Source organism: Peromyscus maniculatus, chromosome 5 (genome assembly GCF_049852395.1).
Source record: "Peromyscus maniculatus bairdii isolate BWxNUB_F1_BW_parent chromosome 5, HU_Pman_BW_mat_3.1, whole genome shotgun sequence".
Taxonomy (NCBI): Eukaryota; Metazoa; Chordata; class Mammalia; order Rodentia; family Cricetidae; genus Peromyscus; species Peromyscus maniculatus.
The window spans coordinates 95,185,042-95,204,766 of NC_134856.1; the positions used below are offsets into that span (position 1 = coordinate 95,185,042).

Sequence of the window (19,725 nt, forward strand, 5' to 3'; positions counted from 1 at the left end):
TCCTTCTTTTCCTTCCTTCCTGTCATGTGCTTATGGATATATATATATATATATATATATATATATATATATATATATATATAGTATATGCATGTTTACATATGTGTGTGTGCATACATATGTGCTTGGGCATGTGTGTACACATGGCTAGTGAAGCCCAAAGTTGGCAATGTCATGTGTCTGCTTACATTTTTTTCCACTCTGTTTCACTGAGGCAGCATCTCACCTGAACCCAGAGCTCACCAATTGGCCAGTCTAGCTAATCTGCTTGCCCAGGGATCCCTCTTCTCTGCCTCCTGAGGGCTGGGATTACAGGTATCTGCTACACCAAGGCTCAGTACAAAATCTTCCCCTCCCTCACTCTTATTTTCTGATTCTTCTAAAGCCTGTGAACTTGAAAGATTAGCATATATTCTTCCACAAAGACACAGACTGGGTTTTTTTTCCTACAGGTTATTATTATTAAGGCTACATTAGAGATTTGGTACATAAATTTCACAACTTACATCTTCAATGGTTTTCACTATTTAATACCATGAAATACATATATTTTGTCTTGTGCATTGCTTTCATTTGCCTGGATATTATCCCAGTGTGTATTTCAGTCAAACTCCCTTCTTGCTTTGGGATAATATTGTACTGGGCATTCCATTACCCATTCTTTTTTCAATCTCTCCAAATAAAATTTCATTACAAGTCTCTATCATGGCTTATATTTCATGATCCAATACCAAATTGTTTTCATTTTAAATTGCACTTTATTCTATTCATATATCCTTATAAAACCAGTGCTTTGGGTTCATGCCCTATCACATGCTAGGTTCTCTGGTTTGCTTGCTCATTGTAGTCTTGGCTCCCTGATTGTCTTTGTAAACATCTGTGCTTACAGTTCTTCCTGGAAAGTTTCTCATTCATGTGAGGCTGGAGGGTGAACAGCATCTTCTTGCTCATCAACCTCTCTTCCATCACCTTACTTTAGTAAACACCATACATAAGTGAATGTTTACCTTGTCACTGCTAATTCTGTGTTTCTAGGGAACGGTTTCTTGGGATTGTTTTTTCTATTTCAAGAGTGCTTCTATATAGTCCAAGTCAGCCTTGAATTCATCATCCTCCTGCCTAACCCTCTCTCAACATCTGTCTGCTTCTGCCTCCCAAGTGCTGAGATATCAGGTACATGCTGTGGTATTCAACTTGATTTCCCATTTTTAAAACCTTAGAGGGGACAATGAAAGGTAATAATGGAGTGGGTGGGAAAATGCAGAGTGGGTGGCAAAGTATGATTATGTTACATATAAAAATGTTATAATGAAACCTGTTATTTTGTATGCTAACTAAAAAAATTAATAATTATAAAAAGGAATATATCCATAACATGAAATATCACTACGATTCTATTTCATAGAAGGTGAGCACATCACTCCATGTTCCTCTCACTTTTCCCTCATTTTCACCAACTTTGGAAACATGGATTTTGTATTTTAAAAGTTATACTTTGGAAAATCTTTTCAGTGTTTTCCTATGTAGTTGTGTGCAGTGTGTCTGCTATATGTCTATCTGTGCATGTCTGTGTGTGCCCAATAGCAGGTGTGTTAGTGGTGTATCTGTATGTGCAGATGTATAGCCATGAATGGGGAAACCAGAGGACAACCTTGGGTAGCATTCTCTAGGTTCTGCACATTTTATTTTTGGAAATAGGGTCTCTATGGGACCTGGAACTCATCAATTCAATAATCTGGCTGGTCAATAACCTTAGGGATCCACCTGTCTCTGCCTCCCTAGTATTGGGGTTATCAGTGCAAGCCACCAAGATGAATTTTAATGCACAATTTTGCTGCCAGTACATGGGAGGCTGAGACAGGAGGATAAACACAAGAAAGATGTAAGTTTGGGATACATCTTTTCTTTGAAAGGGCACTACATACTCATCAAAGGAAAAATCCACAAAAAGTTGCAATTCTTAACATCTAGGCACCGAATACAAGGACACTCAAGTTCAAAAAGAAACACTATTACAGCTTAAATCACATTTTGTCCTTCACACACTGTAATGGGTGACTTAAATACCCCACTCTCATCAATAGACATGTCATCTAGGCTGAAACTAAAGAGAATGCTGGAGCTAACAGAAGTTATAAACCAAATGGACCCAACAGATATTTATAGAACATTTCCCCCAAACACAAAGGAATATACCTTCTTCTCAGCAGCTCATGGAACTTTCTCCAAAATTGACCACATACTTGAATACAAAGCAAATCTCAGGAGATACAAGAAAACTGAACTAATACTCTGCATCATGTCTGACCACTATGGAGTAAAGCTGGGTATCAACAATAGGAACAACAGAAACTTAAAAATTCACAGACACTCTCTACTAAACGAAAATGGGTCAAGACAGAAATTAGGAAAGAAATACTTTCCAGAATTGAATGAAAATTAATACACAACATACCCAAACTTATGGGACACAATGAAGGCAGTGGTAAGAGGGAAGTTCATATCCCTAAGTGCCTACACAAAAAAAAAAAATTGGAGAGATCTCATACTAGTAACTTAATAGAACTCCTGAAAGCTCTAGAACAAAAAGAATAAATCACATCCAAAAGGTCACTGTTTGGGTGACCAAGAGACTAACTAGCCCAGGGACCTAGGATAAAACCAAATAATACTATTCTTGAAAAAAAAAGTAGCAATAAAATGTCTCCTAATGAATGATTCCTAATTACATTCTGCTACACACATGGATCAGTACCTTGCTCAGCCATCATCAGAGGATCTTCCTCCTGCAGCAAATGGGAACAAATGAAGAGACCCAGACATTATGGCAGAGAGTGAAAGACCTCAACAAGATGTCTACATCAAGTCTTTCCCCTCAGGGCTCATGGAACCCTGTGGTAGAGGAGGCAGAAAAAGTATAAAAGCCAGAGGGGATGGAGAGCACCAAGAAAACAAGACCCTTTAAATCACCATGCAAAAGCTCATATGAACTCACAGAGACTGAGGCAGCCTGCATGGGACATGTACAGGTCTACACCAGATGGAGTCCTAGAGCTGAAAGGACAAGTGGACATGCTCCCATCTCTAACCCAGAAGCTATCTCCAGTTGACAACCACTTGCAAATGAAAATGTAGTTTTCTCCAAGGGAGTCTCACTGGGGAAACAAACTATTTTTAAGGGCAGGCTACATGCCCAGCTGTAGATGGCCAACAGAAAAGGAACCCAAAAGCATCTTTGGTGGTTCCTTGTCTTCTAACGTTGTGTTATGGATTTTACTTTTTTTACTCTATATTTTTAAAATTTTTATTTATATAATTTCTCTCCTCTCTCCTCTCTCCTCTCTCCTCTCTCCTCTCTCCTCTCTCCTCTCTCCTCTCTCCTCTCTCCTCTCTCCTCTCTCCTCTCTCCTCTCTCCTCTCTCCTCTCTCCTCTCTCCTCTCTCCTCTCTCCTCTCTCCTCTCTCCTCTCTCCTCTCTCTTCTCTTCTCTTCTCTCTCTCTCTCTCTCTCTCTCTCTCTCTCTCTCTCTCTCTCTCTCTCTCTCTCTCTCTCTCTCTCTCTCTCTTTACCCTACAGGTCCTTTGCATATATATTATGGCTTCCAGTCTAGTGTTTTTATGGGATTCCTGACTGTGTAAATGAGTGGGTCTCTGCTTGTGTATCTGTTGCTTGTACTTTTTCTTGGACTCTTTTCCTTCTGTTTATTTGTTTTGTCTTATTATGATGTATTAGCTTTTGTTTTATCTTATTATATTTGATGTTATTATTCTGTAGAAGCCTGTTTATTTTCTAATGAGAGACAGAAAGGAGTGAATCTGAATGGGAGGGGAGGTGGGGAAGAACTGGGAAGAATACAGGGAGGAGAACCATAATCAGGCTATATAATTGAAAAAATATATTTTTCAATAAAAGGAAAAAATATAAAATAAAATTTTATATTTACAAAAGAAAGAAAAAAGAAATCAGGAAGGAGCTGGAGGGTGCACTTTATCTAAAAATGAAAACCATGAAGCCAGAAGGCTATGCTGGCTCATTTCAGTAGTTTGGGAAACTGATTCAATGAAGAGAAAAATTGGGAAGAGAAGCTGGGAATGAGAAAACTTTACATCAGTTCTTTCTGTGTTCTCAGCATCCAAGAAACAAATCAGGAACACATAGACAGAAATCCCAAAATGATGCAATCCATCTTACCTTGGAAGACCGGAAGGCAAAGGCCGTTGATTTGACATCAGCTTTTTCTTTGTCCATGAGGAGAAGGTTCTTGTCTTCCATTAGGCTTAAGTATTTTCCTGTTGTGACGTGCCGGAGTCGGAATGGCTGGCCCCATCTTATGTGACTTCCACTCCACCTGACAGAACAACCAGAACATGATCCAACCACATCACCATCAGAGAGACAGCCATTGACATGTACAAGTATGACTCTGTGTGTGCACATGTGTGTGAATAAACACTATATATAGCATGTGCAGACATATATGCTACATGTCTGTATGCACAAACATCTCAGAAGCAGGTACAAAAAGGGGAGACAGACTGAGAAGACTGGAGTTGAAATTCACAGCTTTTATACTTCAGAATTTGGGGAGTCAGATTACTTTAACTATGTACCTATAATATTTCCCTTACTTTATACATTATAAAATGCCAGCTTAGTTATGTACAGGCATACATTAGATGCATATGTAATAAAATTTTACCTATAAGCTTAATAATTATCATAAGTATTAATATTAAAGTGGACTTAACATGATATTCATACCAAAAATGACTGATTTTTTTACTTATCAAACATTAAATATTTTGAACATGGAAATGTGATGTTATAGACTAACTGAATAACATACAAGAATTGACAAGAACATCTTGTTGATAAGGAAGATGACGGCAGGGAAAGAAGGGAAACTCGGGCAATCACAAAAACACACCACCATGAAGTTGAATCCCTCAGGAGACCAACACAAGTGAGAAAGAGGAATAATAAGCATTCTTTACCCATGAAGAAGGAATTAGAGTATTTCTAAGTAAATGAAGTAGAATATCAACTCACAGCACTATTTATTCTCACTTGATTGTTTGGAAAGCAGTGATGAAGCCACTTTATTTTAAAACATTGCCTCTTTAGGCTGGTGGCACATGTCTTTAATCCCAGCACTCAGGAAGCAGAGAAAGGCAGATCTCTAAATTCAAGGCTAGCCTGGTCTACAGAGCCATTTACAAGGCAGTCAGGGCTACACAGAGGAACCCTTTCTCAAAAAACAAAACAAAAACATTGCTCCTTTAGTACAAGGAAGTTATTTTCTACTCATCTTTTTAAACTGACCAGGATAATATTAAACAAGCATGTATAAAGTTTTCTAAAATTGCTGTATGGAATACCTGAGCAAAATTACTACAGACACAAAACTACATATTTATCATTAAGTAGGTAAATTGTGCACATTTTTTAAAAAAATCTATAGACACTGTATTAAAACAGTCCTTGGCTCTCAATCAAGGAGTCTGTATCCTATGCTAATAACTCCCATTAGAGTGCAATATTGTAGGGAAAATACACAGACAACTTAGTGCATTTTAAACAAAGACTAAATCTTTCATTTATTTTTTAAAAGTTTCGTCTGATAGCTTTGTCTAAAGCAGTTGAAAGCTATACTTTAATCAGGGATGTAGTGTTCATTTAAATGAACTGAAAGGCACTCCTTAGATAACTTTTACAATGACCAAAAATATATGTACATGCATGTGTATCTAAATTCTTACTGCTATAATGAATACTGTAGTGGGTTTTTTTGGTTTTTTTTTTTTTTTTTGGTTTTGTTTTTTGTTGTTGTTGGTTTTTTTGTTGTTTTGTTTTGTTTTTTTGCTACTATCCAGAATGTCCTACTCCAGTATCAAGTTTTTATGTGTAAAGTTCATGGTCTCTACAAGTAGGTGCTGAATTCTTCATATTCATGTGCACCTTTAGAAGTTTAAACCCACAAAGTTTCAGGCTTCAGGTGAGTGACAGGCTTGCAGATAACTTGTCCTGCTTCCAAATTAGACGTCAATCTGTACCAGTAGCACTTTGTGCCAGGAAGATACCAAGTATAGGCTGGGATAATGTAACAAAGCAAGAGAGCAAAGAGAAAGGCAGGCTGTAAGGTTGTATGAAATGGGACCATTCTGAGGTCTAGTGCCTATTGAATCAAGACAGACAGAAGAGGCAGAAAGAAACAAGAAGAACAAGGGGTTGGATACCACATTTGTTTTCCATGTTGCTGCTGCTGGAGCTATTAACAGGACCATCTCACCCTGAATTGGAAGCCAAAGGCACTGATCATTCTGTATCCTCAGAACGTTAGGCAGGGTGTAGAAGTTGTACTTACGCAACTCTTAGGGTCTCTAGTCTCCAGAGGGAGCGTGCATGAACCGATACAGCACCACCTTCATAATGAACTGTTCTGTTGACATAAAAAAAAGTTTGAGTTTAACAGGTTTCATTCTTTGAACTCTGCCTTTTAAGCGAATTGAGAGAAAGCAGGATATGGAACAGCCTGTGAATGGACAGTTAAAAATCTACTGTGAGGCAGAAGATAATACAGCTGCTGGAGAAAAAAATAAGTGTAACAGTGATCAGTAAATTCTTCCTCAATAAACATTTATTTAAACATGTTCTCTCACCATCATTTCCCCCTGTATTATTAATATATTGTTTCCATAACTGCCCTCTACAGGACAGATTTTTACCAACTTTGGTCTGTAGAAGTACACACTTACCAGTTTAGGTATGGTTTTAAATATTATTGTTTAAATATATGCATGTAATTGTTCACAGCTCTAAATTTGGCTTTTATTATTTAAAATACTTCCAAGAAATATAAGAAGACTGATTATTAGCATTTTAATACAATCATCTGCAATTTACACCAAATGGGCAATGTATGACAAAATATAAACAGATGGAGTGGGGGCGATGGGTCAGGGGTTAAAAGTACGTGCCCCCCTTGCAGAGAACCTAAGTTTGGTTCCTAGCAGCCATGTTGTGTGGCTCACAACTGCCTGTAACTCCAGGTCCAGGTGAGCCAATGCCCTCTTCTAGCATCCATAGGCACCCACACATGTATGCACATACATATAAATACATAAGTAGAAATAAAATCTCTAATATATAATGAACACATATTCATAAACAAAAAAATCAGAAAAGGTACATCCCTGGATACATATCACATGTACCCAAAGGCCAAAGCACTTCTAATAATTTAAGATGTGGAGAAACTTACATAAATTGTCCAAATTGATCTCTGCGATCACCTTTCAACAATGTTGCAAGGAAGCCAAAGCTTGTGCACATATATTGTATCTTTTCCCAAGGTTTCAGTAACTTCTCAAGAGTATAGCCCTCATGATCTAAACATACAGGAATGTTCTCTTTCAAAAGAACACCAATACCTCACTCCCTCCTCTCCAGGCTCCCCACCACCCTCCCACCCCCACCACCCCAGTCTCACTTCCACCTGCCTCCTGTTGGTTCTCCTTCTACTCCAATCTCATCCCTGGACCTGTTTCTCTATTGAAACGGATTTTGCCATGGTCATCAACCTTGCTGTCACCAACTCCAATAGGGTTCTTTTGCAAAAACACTGTGGAAACCCTTTCTGTCCAGGCCATGTTTCTGACACCATCCTGGCCTCCTTCTCCTCCTTCTCCCCTTTGACAGGCTTTTTCACTCTATCTTTACTGTGGAATTTCTCAAATACACACAAAATTAGAGTAAATAAGCCCTTGCACACCCAGCACAAAAGTTGAACAATTAATGTAAGTCCATCCAGAGTGCATACAGCCTCTAATTATCCCTCCATAGACAAACTGTAAAAATATTGATATTTTAAAATATCCAGTCACTTTTCAAATCTTCTAAATTGTCTCACAAAATCTTTCTTCCCATTGTTTTTATCAGGATTCAAACAAGAGGTACATGTTGGTTCACTTTCCTCCTCATTCTAGGGTAGTTTTCACTACTTCCTCTCTCTCTTCCTGGTTCTTGGGCTTTCGTGGAGTGTTTGCTTTGTTCATGTTGTTTTGTTTCTTCCTTCTTAATATTTGTTTTATGAAAAATTCAGTTCCATTTGTCCCACAGAACTTTCTCTATTCTGGATTTTTCTAACTGTATCCCCACCCTCATTACAGGTGGTTGGGAGCTGCCTAATGTGGCTGATGAGCACTGAACTCAGATTCTCTACAAGAATGGCAAGAGCTCTTACCATGAAGCAACCTCTCCAGCTTCATGATGTCCTTTATTTCTAAATCTTCCTCTAACCATAGCTGCTTATTCAATTTAGACTTTTTTATAATAATATTTCAGAAATACATTTTGCCCACTTCCTGTGATATCACAACCATCAGGAGGAACACAATGCCTGGCTGTTCATTTCTTAAGATCAACCTGTAGGTTCAGAACCATCCTCAGGAGTCCACAGTGCCCAGAGGATTTGGGGTGCATCTGTAAACACTATCTACAGCAGTTACTTTCTGACATGCTTGTAGATAATAACCACACAAGAAACTATCAAAAATGCTATGCCATACCCTCACCAATGGACATAAAGTAGATGTGGAGTTTGGCTCTTTTTAAAGGGCTTTGTGGAGCCCACTACCTATGATGGCACACCTCATGCAGCCTTGAGGCAGGGGGAAGGGCTTGGACTTGTCTCTACTGAATGTGCCTCCCCATGGGAGGCCTTGCCTTCTTGTAGATGGGAGTGGGCAGGGGATGGGTTGGAGGGGGAGGCTGGGGGGCGGGAGGAGGGAAGAGGGGGATCTTTGGTGTGTAAAATGAATTAAAAAATTCTTAATAATAAAAAAAAAGAAAAAAGTCTTCAGCTGAGTCTAATAAAGAGCCAAAAACTTGGATCCCATGGTTTAGATGAGTATCTCCACAGCAGTACACCTACTGTGTGGAGTTGGGTATATCTTTGCTGCTGGGGCTGTCCCCTACATTACAGAATATTGGCAGCATTGGAGCTGTCCCTTACATTATAGGATATTTGCAGCAGTGGGACTGTCTCCTATATTATAGGACATTTTCAGCAATCTGACCCCCTACCAACTAAATGCCAAGAGCAGCCTCCCAGGCTGGTATAGGCAAAACTGGCTCTCACATTTCTTTATGTCCCTTGAGACAAAATCAGTCCTAGTACAGCACTAGATGCAGGTGGATGAATCTTAACATTTAGTGAGGTAGAATTTTCTCAAGATCCTTCTAAGGCCCAAGCTGGCCTCATGGCTAGAGTCTGATTGAAGCCAAGGGTGAAACCCGTGAATCTACATTTCTCCTAAATCCTTACAGGAAGTATATTCTGCAGATTGACATTTTGAGAACTATGGGGCTACACTAGTTATTCCATTGGCATTGTTCTTAACCTTGGTTATGTAATAGTAATGCTTCAGCAGCTTTAGAAAAATACAAGGCAGAGACAACACTCAGGCTAACAAAACCAGTCTCCAGGTACATGTTTAAGAAATAAATGAAAAGTAATCTAGACATTCAGTTTCTCTGTGTGTATATACACAAATGATAGATTAGATAAGTAAAAGATAGATAGATAGATAGATAGATAGATAGATAGTTTAGATTACTCTGTCTTTAATAAAAGTCTTGTGTTTCATCATAAGGATCAGTGTACTAGATATATTTTTAAAGATTTGTTTACTTTTTATGCATATGGGTACTTTGCCTTGCATCACATGTATTCCTGATGCCCACAGAGGCCATTAGATGCCCTAGAACTGGAGTAATAGATAGCTGCGAGCCATTATGTGGGTGTTGGAAATTCAACCTGGATCCTCAGCAAGAGCAGCCAGTGTTCTTAACCACTTAGCCATTTTCCCACCCCACCTCCAGACTCCTTGTCATTTCTTCTGATGGTTAACAATGAAATTTAGAAATGGAATTTTAAAACATCCTAACCATTTAGAAAATAAAGAAATTTTCTCAGAATCAAAATGAAAATCAAAGATTTACTGTAACTGGAATAAAATGAAGATACAACCATTTCATAACCTCTGTGCCTTGCATCAAGAGAGTCAGAGTGAAAGCCATTAGCCTACAATCCTTCAATTATTTTTAAAAAAAAAGTGGAATAAAAGGAAGAATTCTTGTCCGAAGAGAAGAAAGAACAAACCACACCAATACAAAAGAGAAAGATGGAGCTCTAGAATATGTGGAAACATAAAGACACAGGAGTCGTCTTCCTTTTTTTTTTTTCTCTGTTACTATAAGAAAGCACACTGACTTAGGAAAGGGGATTTATTTGGCTCACAAGTGCAGGCCGAGCCCACATCATGGGGAAATCCAGGTGGCAGGAACTTGAAGCACCTGGAATCATCACACCCACAGTCAATAGGAGAGAGAAAGGAATTAACACGCGCATGTATTTGTTGCTCTCTTCTGCTGCCTGTAGAAGCAATGTGACCAGTTCTCTCAGGTCCCTGCCACAGTGACTTCCCCACCATGGTGGATCAGAAACTGAAACTGAAGCTTAAAATCCACACTTTTCCTTTCCCCTAAGTAGTGTTTCTTAGGATGTTTTATCACAGTAACAGAAAATGAAACTGAGACAGAAATATAAATGATACTCACTTTCTGTACAACAATAAATCACTATGAACCTGCCATAAATATGCAAATAGTCAGTTCTAAATGAGCTTAGAAAAAGGTGTTGAGTAATGAACCTAAAATGGTGACTAAACAGATAGGGATAGAGAAATCACAAGGTTGAAAAAAAATGAGCTTTAACATATACATAGTATGGATATGGCTGTGTAAAATTGCATATCTATACAGGGGAATTGCTCAAACATTTTCTTTCTAAACTTCCATTTCCACTTAACAGGAAGGTTTTTAAATTTTATATGAGTAGAAAACTAATGATAAGTTTAATTCAGATTTTTAAAACACAAAGTTGAAAGGAGAGTAAACTCTGCTTCCTTTCTGAAATCTTTTAGCTCTATCCTAAAGGTCCTTCTCCCCTGAACTCTGTGTTTGCAAAGTGTTCCAATCCAACAGTAGATATAGAGAACCTGGGCTCCCTCTCAAGTATTCACAGTTAACCAGGGCATCTTGGTCATTTATTGGATTTCCCCATATAAACGGAATATGTAGATGTTGGTGCTTTGTTTTGGTTTTTTTTTTTTTTTTTTTTAAGCAAGTCTGCATGGGCTATTTCAGGTTAAATGTTAGTGCAAGGTATCAAAAACCCTCAATGGAACAAGGCTATAGGCCTATCCTAAATGACACAAAGGGAAGGCAAGCTTATTTAAAATTTGATCCACCTGGAGGCAAGCACCTATTCTATGAAGTGAGCATCACTTTTGCCCACCATGTATCTAAGACATCAAAATCAGAGTCCAAAAGGACATTTTTTTCAAAGTCTGTTTAATTTACTTTTCTACTGCTATGAAGAGACACCATGACCAACTTCTGAAAGAATTTAATTTGAGGGCTCCAAGGGTTAGAGTCTATGACCAGTATTACAGGGAGCACAGCAGCAGGCCAGTAGGCATGGTACTGGAGCAGTAGCTGAGAGCTGGCATGTTGAGACTACAACCATGAAGCAGAGAAATAGGGCCTGTCATGGGCTTTTGAAATCTCAAAGCCCACCCCCAGTGACATATCTCCCCCAAGGCCATATCTCCTAATCCTTCCCAAAACAGTTCTAACTGAGCACCAGACAAACATTCAAATATGGCCTATGAAGGCCATTCTCATTAATGAGACCACCACAAAGTCCAACAAGTTTACCAAATGGTATTAATATCTTTAAACTCAGATGCTGTGGGATGTTCTGTATGGCAAATGTGTTAATAAATAAAACACTGATTGGCCAGTAGCTAGGCAGGAAGTATAGGTGGGACTAACAGAGAGGAGAATTGAGGAAACAGGAAAGGAAGAAGGAGACTGCCTGCAGCTGCCGCCAGGACAAGGAAGATGTAAGGTACCAGTAAGCCATGAGCCACGTGGCAAAGTATAGATTAATAAAAATGGGCTGAATATAAGAGTAAGGGCTAGACAATGATAGGCTTGAGCTAATGGCCAAGCAGTTTAAATAATCTAAGCGTCTGTATGTTTATTTTATAAGTGGGCTAAGGGACTGCCGGGACTTGGCGGGACCCAGAGAGAAAACTCCAGCTACACTCAGACAATTCAATGATTTTCTCAGGGCAATCATCCTTTCTACGTGGAAGACTGGAGGGAAAAAAAAAAAAAACCTTCTTTAAGAAGTTAAAGAGATTTATACAACACTGCCCGGTGATAACTGGGGACAATGCCAATGGCAGCAATTTATCAAAACTCAAGGAAGACGAATGGATGTTGTGTTGGCAAGTTTTATGTCAACTTGATGCAAGCTAGAGTCACTGGAGAAGAGGGAGCCTCAATTCAGAAAATGCCTCCAAAAGATGGAGCTGTATACAAGCCTGTAGGGCATTTTCTTATTAGTGATTGATGTGGGAGGGCCTGGCCCATTATGGGTGATGCCAGCCCTGGGCAGGTGGTCCTGGGTTCTATATGAAATCAGACTGAGCAAGCCATGTGGAGTAAGCAGCACCCTTTCAAGGCCTCTGCATCAGCTCCTGCCTCCAGGTTTCTGCCCTGCTTGAGTTTCTGCTCTCACTGCTTTTAATGATGATCTGTTATATGAAACTGTGATTGAAATAAACCCTTTCCTCCTTGCATTGTTATAGCTACTTGTAGGGGGAATAAGTAAAAATAATACAAGTTAATAATATTTCTAACATCCCCAAATTATTATTACTGCACAGTACTGGGGATTGAGCCCAGGACTTCATATATGACAAGGCAAGCACTCTAGCACCGAGGTGAATGCCCAGACCTCTTTCTACTTTTTTTAACTTGCAACAGGTCTCTCTAAATTACCCAGCTGACTCTAAACTCATTCTGTAGCCAAGGCTGGTCTTTGGCTGGAGGTCCCCCTGCCACAGCCTTTTGAGTAACTAGGATGACAAACCCAAAAGCTGATACTAACCACACATTTTTTGTTAACAGAAACTTGTAGATCATAAATCTGAAAAGCTGAAGTCATTGCCATTTCACTGAGCAGAAATTTTTGAAATGCACATGTAACAACCAATCATACAAGCTCATTAATGACTACTCTCTACATTATGCTTCCATAACACATTCTCCTCCAATGCAATGCACTTCATTAGGAACTCATATTTCAGGCTGACCACGTAAGAGGAATTTTAAACTTATTCTAAGCACAAAGTCTCCCCACAATGTCATCAATTCAGATTCTCATGGTTATTATAACATTGTCCACCAAAACATGAGTAGTTAGCTCTTTTGGCTCTGGGAGTCATAAAATACAATTTAAATCTTATCTCAATTGTTCAACCATTCATTTTCTGGGTAAAAAGCAAGTGCTGTGACAGCTAGCTTATTCATCTTCTGAATCTGAAGCCCAGAAAATACTATATTAGCATACTAATGAGAGTACAAATCTTTACAAGCTTCTCACTGCCTGACATGGGGGTATTTATTCATAATAAAATTTTATAGGATACACAATTCCAATTAGTGAGCTTTAGGATATAATCATAAAGCATCATTAATAAAAACACTGGGTGATATGAGAAGACCCCTGATGGCTATAAGAGTGAGCTCTGACAGAGGGCACCTTCTCCAGATGACATTACAGCCATGAGCTCACTTTTTTTGTAGGGCAGGAAGAATTTGGCAAGTTACTTTCATATCTCATTGCTATGAACTTTCTGAAGACGTCATTTCATTGTACAAACTTGGGCAGGTAGCCAAACTCAGAGCCTCCACTTTTTATTTTAAGATTTATTTTTAGTGTGTGTGTGTGTGTGTGTGTGTGTGTGTGTGTGTGTGTGTGTCTGTGTCTATGCATATGTGCCCTTGAAGTCCAGAAATAGATGTCAGATTCCCTGGAGCTAGATCTACAGGCAGTTGTGAAAAATCCAACATGGTTGTTGGGAACTGAACTTGGGTACTCTTCAAGAGCCATATGCACTCTTAACTACTGAGTCATCTCTCCCCTGCTTCCATTTCTTCAAGCATTCTCTTAGTTACTATGAGGATGTTAAGAATGATGTAACTTCTCTATAGTACTGTAAAGAGTCCTCTGAGGATTCAAATGGTAATACTGGAGTTTGTAGTCAGTCTTCCATAGTGATAAGCAAAGACTCAATCATGAACTGAGTCACTATGTCAAATCAATAGTATTATGGGCTTCCAGACATTTGTTATGGCTTGGATCTGAAATACCCGCCTCGGACTTGTGTTTTGAATGCTTGATTCCCAGACTATGGTGCTATTTTGAAGGCTACAGAACCTAAGGGAGGTGGAAGCTGACTGGCAGAAATAAAGTCCCCAGCAGAGGGCCTTTGACTGCCACACTCATTCCTGGTCCCACCTTGCTCTCTCTGCTTCCCGCTCTGCAGCCAGGACTTGCTGAGTCTCCACCACGGGGTCCTGCCAGCCTACCTTGCCTGCCAATGATGAATCTCTGAAACCAGGACCTGAATCAAATTCTCCCACAAGTTGTTTCTGTCAGATATTTTATCACAGTCATAAAAGAGTTACAAACAGCATATTCAAAGACATGAGTCATCTTCTGTTATAAATACTATTGGGGACAACAAATTAATCTTTGTCTTTAAGTCAGACAACGCCATGCAAGCCTTTTTCTGAGGGCCAATGCTAGAGTTGGGTCTCAACATATTCTCATTGAAAACTTTATATGATCTATTACATCAATAATAGCATATACTCCTGAAGCCAATAACTTACATTATATACAAGCTCCAGATACTAAGTTAATGTAGAAAACCAATTGGGTTGGTGTGGTGACTCATGCCTGTAATTCCAGCACGTGGGAAGTGGAGGCAGGAGGATCAGAAGTTCAAAGTCATCCTCAGTCTTATAGTGAGTACAAGGATAACCTGAGCTGTATGAAATCTTATCTTTAAAAATACACCAAAAAATAAAAATAAAGAAAAGTATATACATAATGGGATAAAGAAAATAAAACTATCTTTGTTTGTAGACCAGAAATGGATCCACACAAGTACAGTCACCTGATCTTTGACAAAGCAGAGATACTTCAATAGGTTAGGGATAGCTTTTTAAACACTAGATATTCATTTGCAAAACCAAACAAGTAAAAATACCCAGAAAGCTGACATGTGTGTGTGTGTATACACATATGTATGTGTGTGTGTGTGTGTGTGTGTGTGTGTGTGTTATATATCTGTCAGAAAGCTGACAAACATGGATAGCTTCATCCTTGACTGTGCTGAACTTGACAGAAGGGTGCCCCCTATACAGTAACCTGGGAGCAGTATCCTCATAAGGGGACTAGGTCATCTAACTGTGTGTAGGGTCATGAACCATGTGCCTCTTTCTAAGCCAGACTGAGAGACATTCAACTCATTCTGTGAACATCATCTCATGATTTATCAGTTATTCATAATGACAGCACACTGAATCATCTCTGTTTTACAGAGGCCAGAGAAGTAAAACTATCGTCATGTATTCATAGCATAGCTTTTGTCTATTAGGTCACATTCTAGAAAGCAAATGTAGCATTTATTTCTGTATCACGTAAGGTACTGTGTCTTCACTGTCCTCTGTGAAAAGAACAAGACAAAGTAAATAGATTCCAGAAGCAATGATCAGATGCAAACTCAGTGCCTTCCCACCCTCCCTCTCTTCCTTCCCCCATCACTCCCACAGAACATGTAATACCCACACACTCCTAATTCCCTTCCATCCTTTTATCTCATAGCTTTTATCCAGTGCATTCAACCTATGTGCACATGGGCAATGTGTGTTTATAACTGTGAATCAACATGCTTATTTTTATTATTACTATAGAATGTAGCCTTCTTGAGAGAAGAAACTGTCTCTTTCCACACAGCTCAGAGCCCAGAATCCAGAATATGACCGTCATTCCCAACTTGTTATAGAATGAACTCATATACAAAAGATATCTTGTAAACCTGTTTTCAAATTTAAAATGATGCTTTATAAACAATATTCATCCCATACTTATTTCCAAACTGAAGATTCAAAATAATATTCCCTAATGTAACTGCTTTACATCTATTAACTTGTAGGAGATGTCACTTGGTGGTAGGATGCTTGGGTCTCAGATTCAAAACCTGGCACAACAAAATAATAAGTATAATAAAATTTACTGCCTTAAAGGTGTGGCATACTTAATTCCCATACTACAATTCTGCTCATAAACATATGTACATTTAAATAAGGCCCTTGTTGACATTTTATTACATTCACAAAAATTTATGGTTGAACATGAGATATATACAGAGACAAAATCTACAACAACAAAAATCTACCTTGCTCCAAATGAAATCTGATCACTAAATTTGAAGCACAATGAAATTAAGTAAAGCACCATGTGGCACCTGATTCTCTTACTGATGACCAGAATCTATTCCTCCCTAATGTATCTTACCCTCTTTCTGGAGAGCATCCCCACAGTTGGCACTGAGACATCTGCCTGACTGCTCACTGCACCCTGTACCTTCACTCCTGGCCCCGCAAGATGTACACTAGAACGTTTACAGCTAAACGCCTACCTGAAAACAATCTCAAGGAACTTAAAATGATAGTGATATATACTCCCTAACTCTGTCAAAAGTCAATCTGTCAAGTAAAATGGGCAGGAAGTATAGGGGAATATCTATGCAGTTAAGCCTTGATAGCTCATTCTCTGATTCAACTCTACTTAGTTGAATAGCACACTGGAGGCTATTTTTCCTACGAGTCTTATTAACACTCTGTGAGAATGGATAGATAACTTGGAGGATGAATGCAGATACATCTCATTGTGGAATAGTTGAGCCAAGTCCATTGGTATCTAGAATTACATGCCATGTCACAGAACAATTTTCTGTCTCTCCAATTACAGTTACAGCTATTAAGTACCTGGCTGAACAAGGTAGAGCCAACAGCCAAATCCACTGGGGAGCCTAACACAGATGATAAAAACAGTCCTGAATTGCTCAGGGGCAAATGTCACCACTGGCTATCTCCTCAGCCATTTCTACTCCTTAGAACAAATCTCATGTGACATTCAATCTTTAATTTTAATAGCAGGAAACAATCAATGGGCACGGCTAGATCAAAATTACAAGCAAAAGCCTGTAAGACAAAAATGTTATGTTTTGTTTTTTACCTATTTCCCTGTTCAAACTCACCATTAAAAAATAATCAATTCATTTTAACTTCTTTTTCTAATAAACCAAAATATATGCTTAGGCCATCATTCTGCATTTCTTCCCCCAAAACAGACTGATATTAATACAAGAAAGTACTGCCTGCAGGCTGCGGCCTTCACTGGGTCTCTAAGACACAGGCAATAGCTTATGAGGAGAATAAAGAAAGCAGTTTTGAAGGTCTATGTGATTATGTGATTATATCAACAAGATTCAAAATCATAAGGCTTTCCATAAGTCTGATCTTAAGGAAGTATTTTTTTCATTATACACACACACACACACACACACACACACACACACACACACACATATGTGATTGCTCAGTTTCACAACTCAATCAAGAAACAGAACCTTTCCTCCCTCAGCATCCTCCCTGAGGCTCCATCCTGCCCAGCTCTGACTCATGCTCTCCCTACAGTCATGATCTGACATCCACGTTCATCTAATTGCACCATGTCAACATGCTATAAAAAGATAGCAAACAGATGTGCTCTCACTGCCTCCACGACCTTGGAAGAGTCTCTCAGTATGTTGAGGTGAACGCACACTGAGACTCGGTTGGCAAAAAAAAAAAAAAAAAAAATGTTTTCAGAATTCAATCAAGCTTAGTGCCAGGAGCTGCATTAACCCAGCGTCTACCCAAAGCTTCACAGCCTCCTGAAGGCACTGGTGGATGACTGGTCATAACCCGCCCCAGAGTTCCTCTCCCTCTGTGTGAACATATGATTGTTGCCCTTTCCCTCAAATGGTCTCTTGCTTTTCTGATTTACATTCAACACAGACTCTTTTCCTGCTGGCTGTACTTAGACCCTCTGAACTCAGTGCACCCAATTTTAACATAACTCTCATAACAAACAAGCACCTGCCGCTGCCATCTTCTATACCAACTATCTCCCCTGAAACCATGGGCAAAACCAGATCTTCCCTCCTTCAAGTTGCTCACGGCAGGTCTTTTTCCATCATAATAAAGAGTAACTAACACAAGGCCTTACCTCTTGTCACATGAACTCAGTGATATCCCTCTTTCTAATGGGTTCCCCTGACTTAAGCTCATCTCACCTCTAATCCAAGTGTCTTTTGCCTATCACAGCTATGAGGATCCCAACCCAGCCCCACAAGCCCCTCTTGGGAAGCACGGGAGAAGAGCCAAGCTATAAGCCTGGAGCTAATAGAAAAATGTCTGCAGCAGATGCATCTAGCTTCTAATCTTTCCATATTCTCTCTGCATCACTTAGAAAAAAAACCTGCTACTTCAGAACACACTTCCATCACTCACATTCATGCTTATGTTTAGCTTTCTGTTTGGAATTAATTCCTCAAGCCAACTGCTTTTTGATGTCTTCTTCAGCATTCTATGACCCTCTTGGTACCATCAGCATCTTATTCCTAACTCACTGAAAGCAACATTTACCAGTTACTTTTTTGTCACTGTAACACTCGGTTCAGGCCACCTATATGGGTTAGGGGGTAAAGGCACTTGCCACCAAGCCTGATGACCTGCATTTGATCCCTGGGACCCATACAGAAAAAAAAATTACTCCCACACACTGTCCTCTGACCTTTACATGTACAGTGTGGCTCTCTTGTGCATACACAACACAACAAAATAAATAAGTGCAATAAGACATAATTAAACAAACATCAACTACCTGGCTAAAGCACCTTCAAAGCAGAAAGCGTATTTGGCTCACGGTTTAAGGGCTACAGAGTGACACTGTGGTAAGGACATGATGGCAGGAGCAGCCGGTGATGACTAGAGCTTGCTCAAATCTGGGTGCATCGGGGAGCACTGCTGAGAAATCTCAATGCCTTCCCCCAACAGCCCCTCCCTCCAGCAAGGCACTGAGGCAGGAGAATAGGAAACTGAAAAAGGAAATGTCAGAGACTGAAACATAAAAAAGACAGCGGCCTTTAGTCTAGCTGAGCTTCATTCAGACAAAAGAGCATGCTCTGAAGAGCTGTCTGTATTATTATATGACCTTGGGAGAGACAGGTACTAAGCTGATGACCCATAAAAGGTCACTGCAGACCTTGGCTCACCCATTTCTGTCTTCTTGGAGCCAGGCCACTGGTGAGATATGACACTCCTGAGGCCCCCATGTATCTTTCCCTTAATGCACCATCCCCTTTCTTCAAACTAGCCATGCTTCTCTGTACAATTCCTTGTAAAGCGTGTGGAAATTCCAGCACATACCCTGCAGACTCAGATCCACACCAATGATATCCCCACCTCCCTAAGATCGATCACACACACGCACGTACGCACGTACGCACGCACGCACGCACACACGCACGCATGCACTCGCACACACACACACACACACCAGAATAGCACCACTGGGGACTGAGTACCCATACATAGGAGCCTTGGAGGAGGGGGTTCACAGTCACAGGTGACACAGCAGTTGTAGTTGATGGAACTTCCCTACAAGCTATGCTCCACCTTAAGCCAAGTT

The 19,725-nt window shown here is 39.6% G+C and overlaps 1 protein-coding gene across 2 annotated transcripts in view; it reads right to left on the reverse strand.

Annotated features, from left to right (window-relative positions):
* The window catches only part of Ryr2 (ryanodine receptor 2), a 581,527-nt gene that overhangs the window by 302,425 nt on the left and 259,377 nt on the right, over positions 1–19,725 (reverse strand). For both annotated transcript variants that reach the window (XM_076572925.1, XM_076572926.1), the window contains 2 exons: positions 6,364–6,438; positions 4,191–4,347 (listed from right to left, as the gene is read on the reverse strand). In XM_076572925.1, the coding sequence (XP_076429040.1) occupies positions 4,191–4,347; positions 6,364–6,438 (232 nt within the window). The remainder of the gene's footprint in view (positions 1–4,190; positions 4,348–6,363; positions 6,439–19,725) is intronic.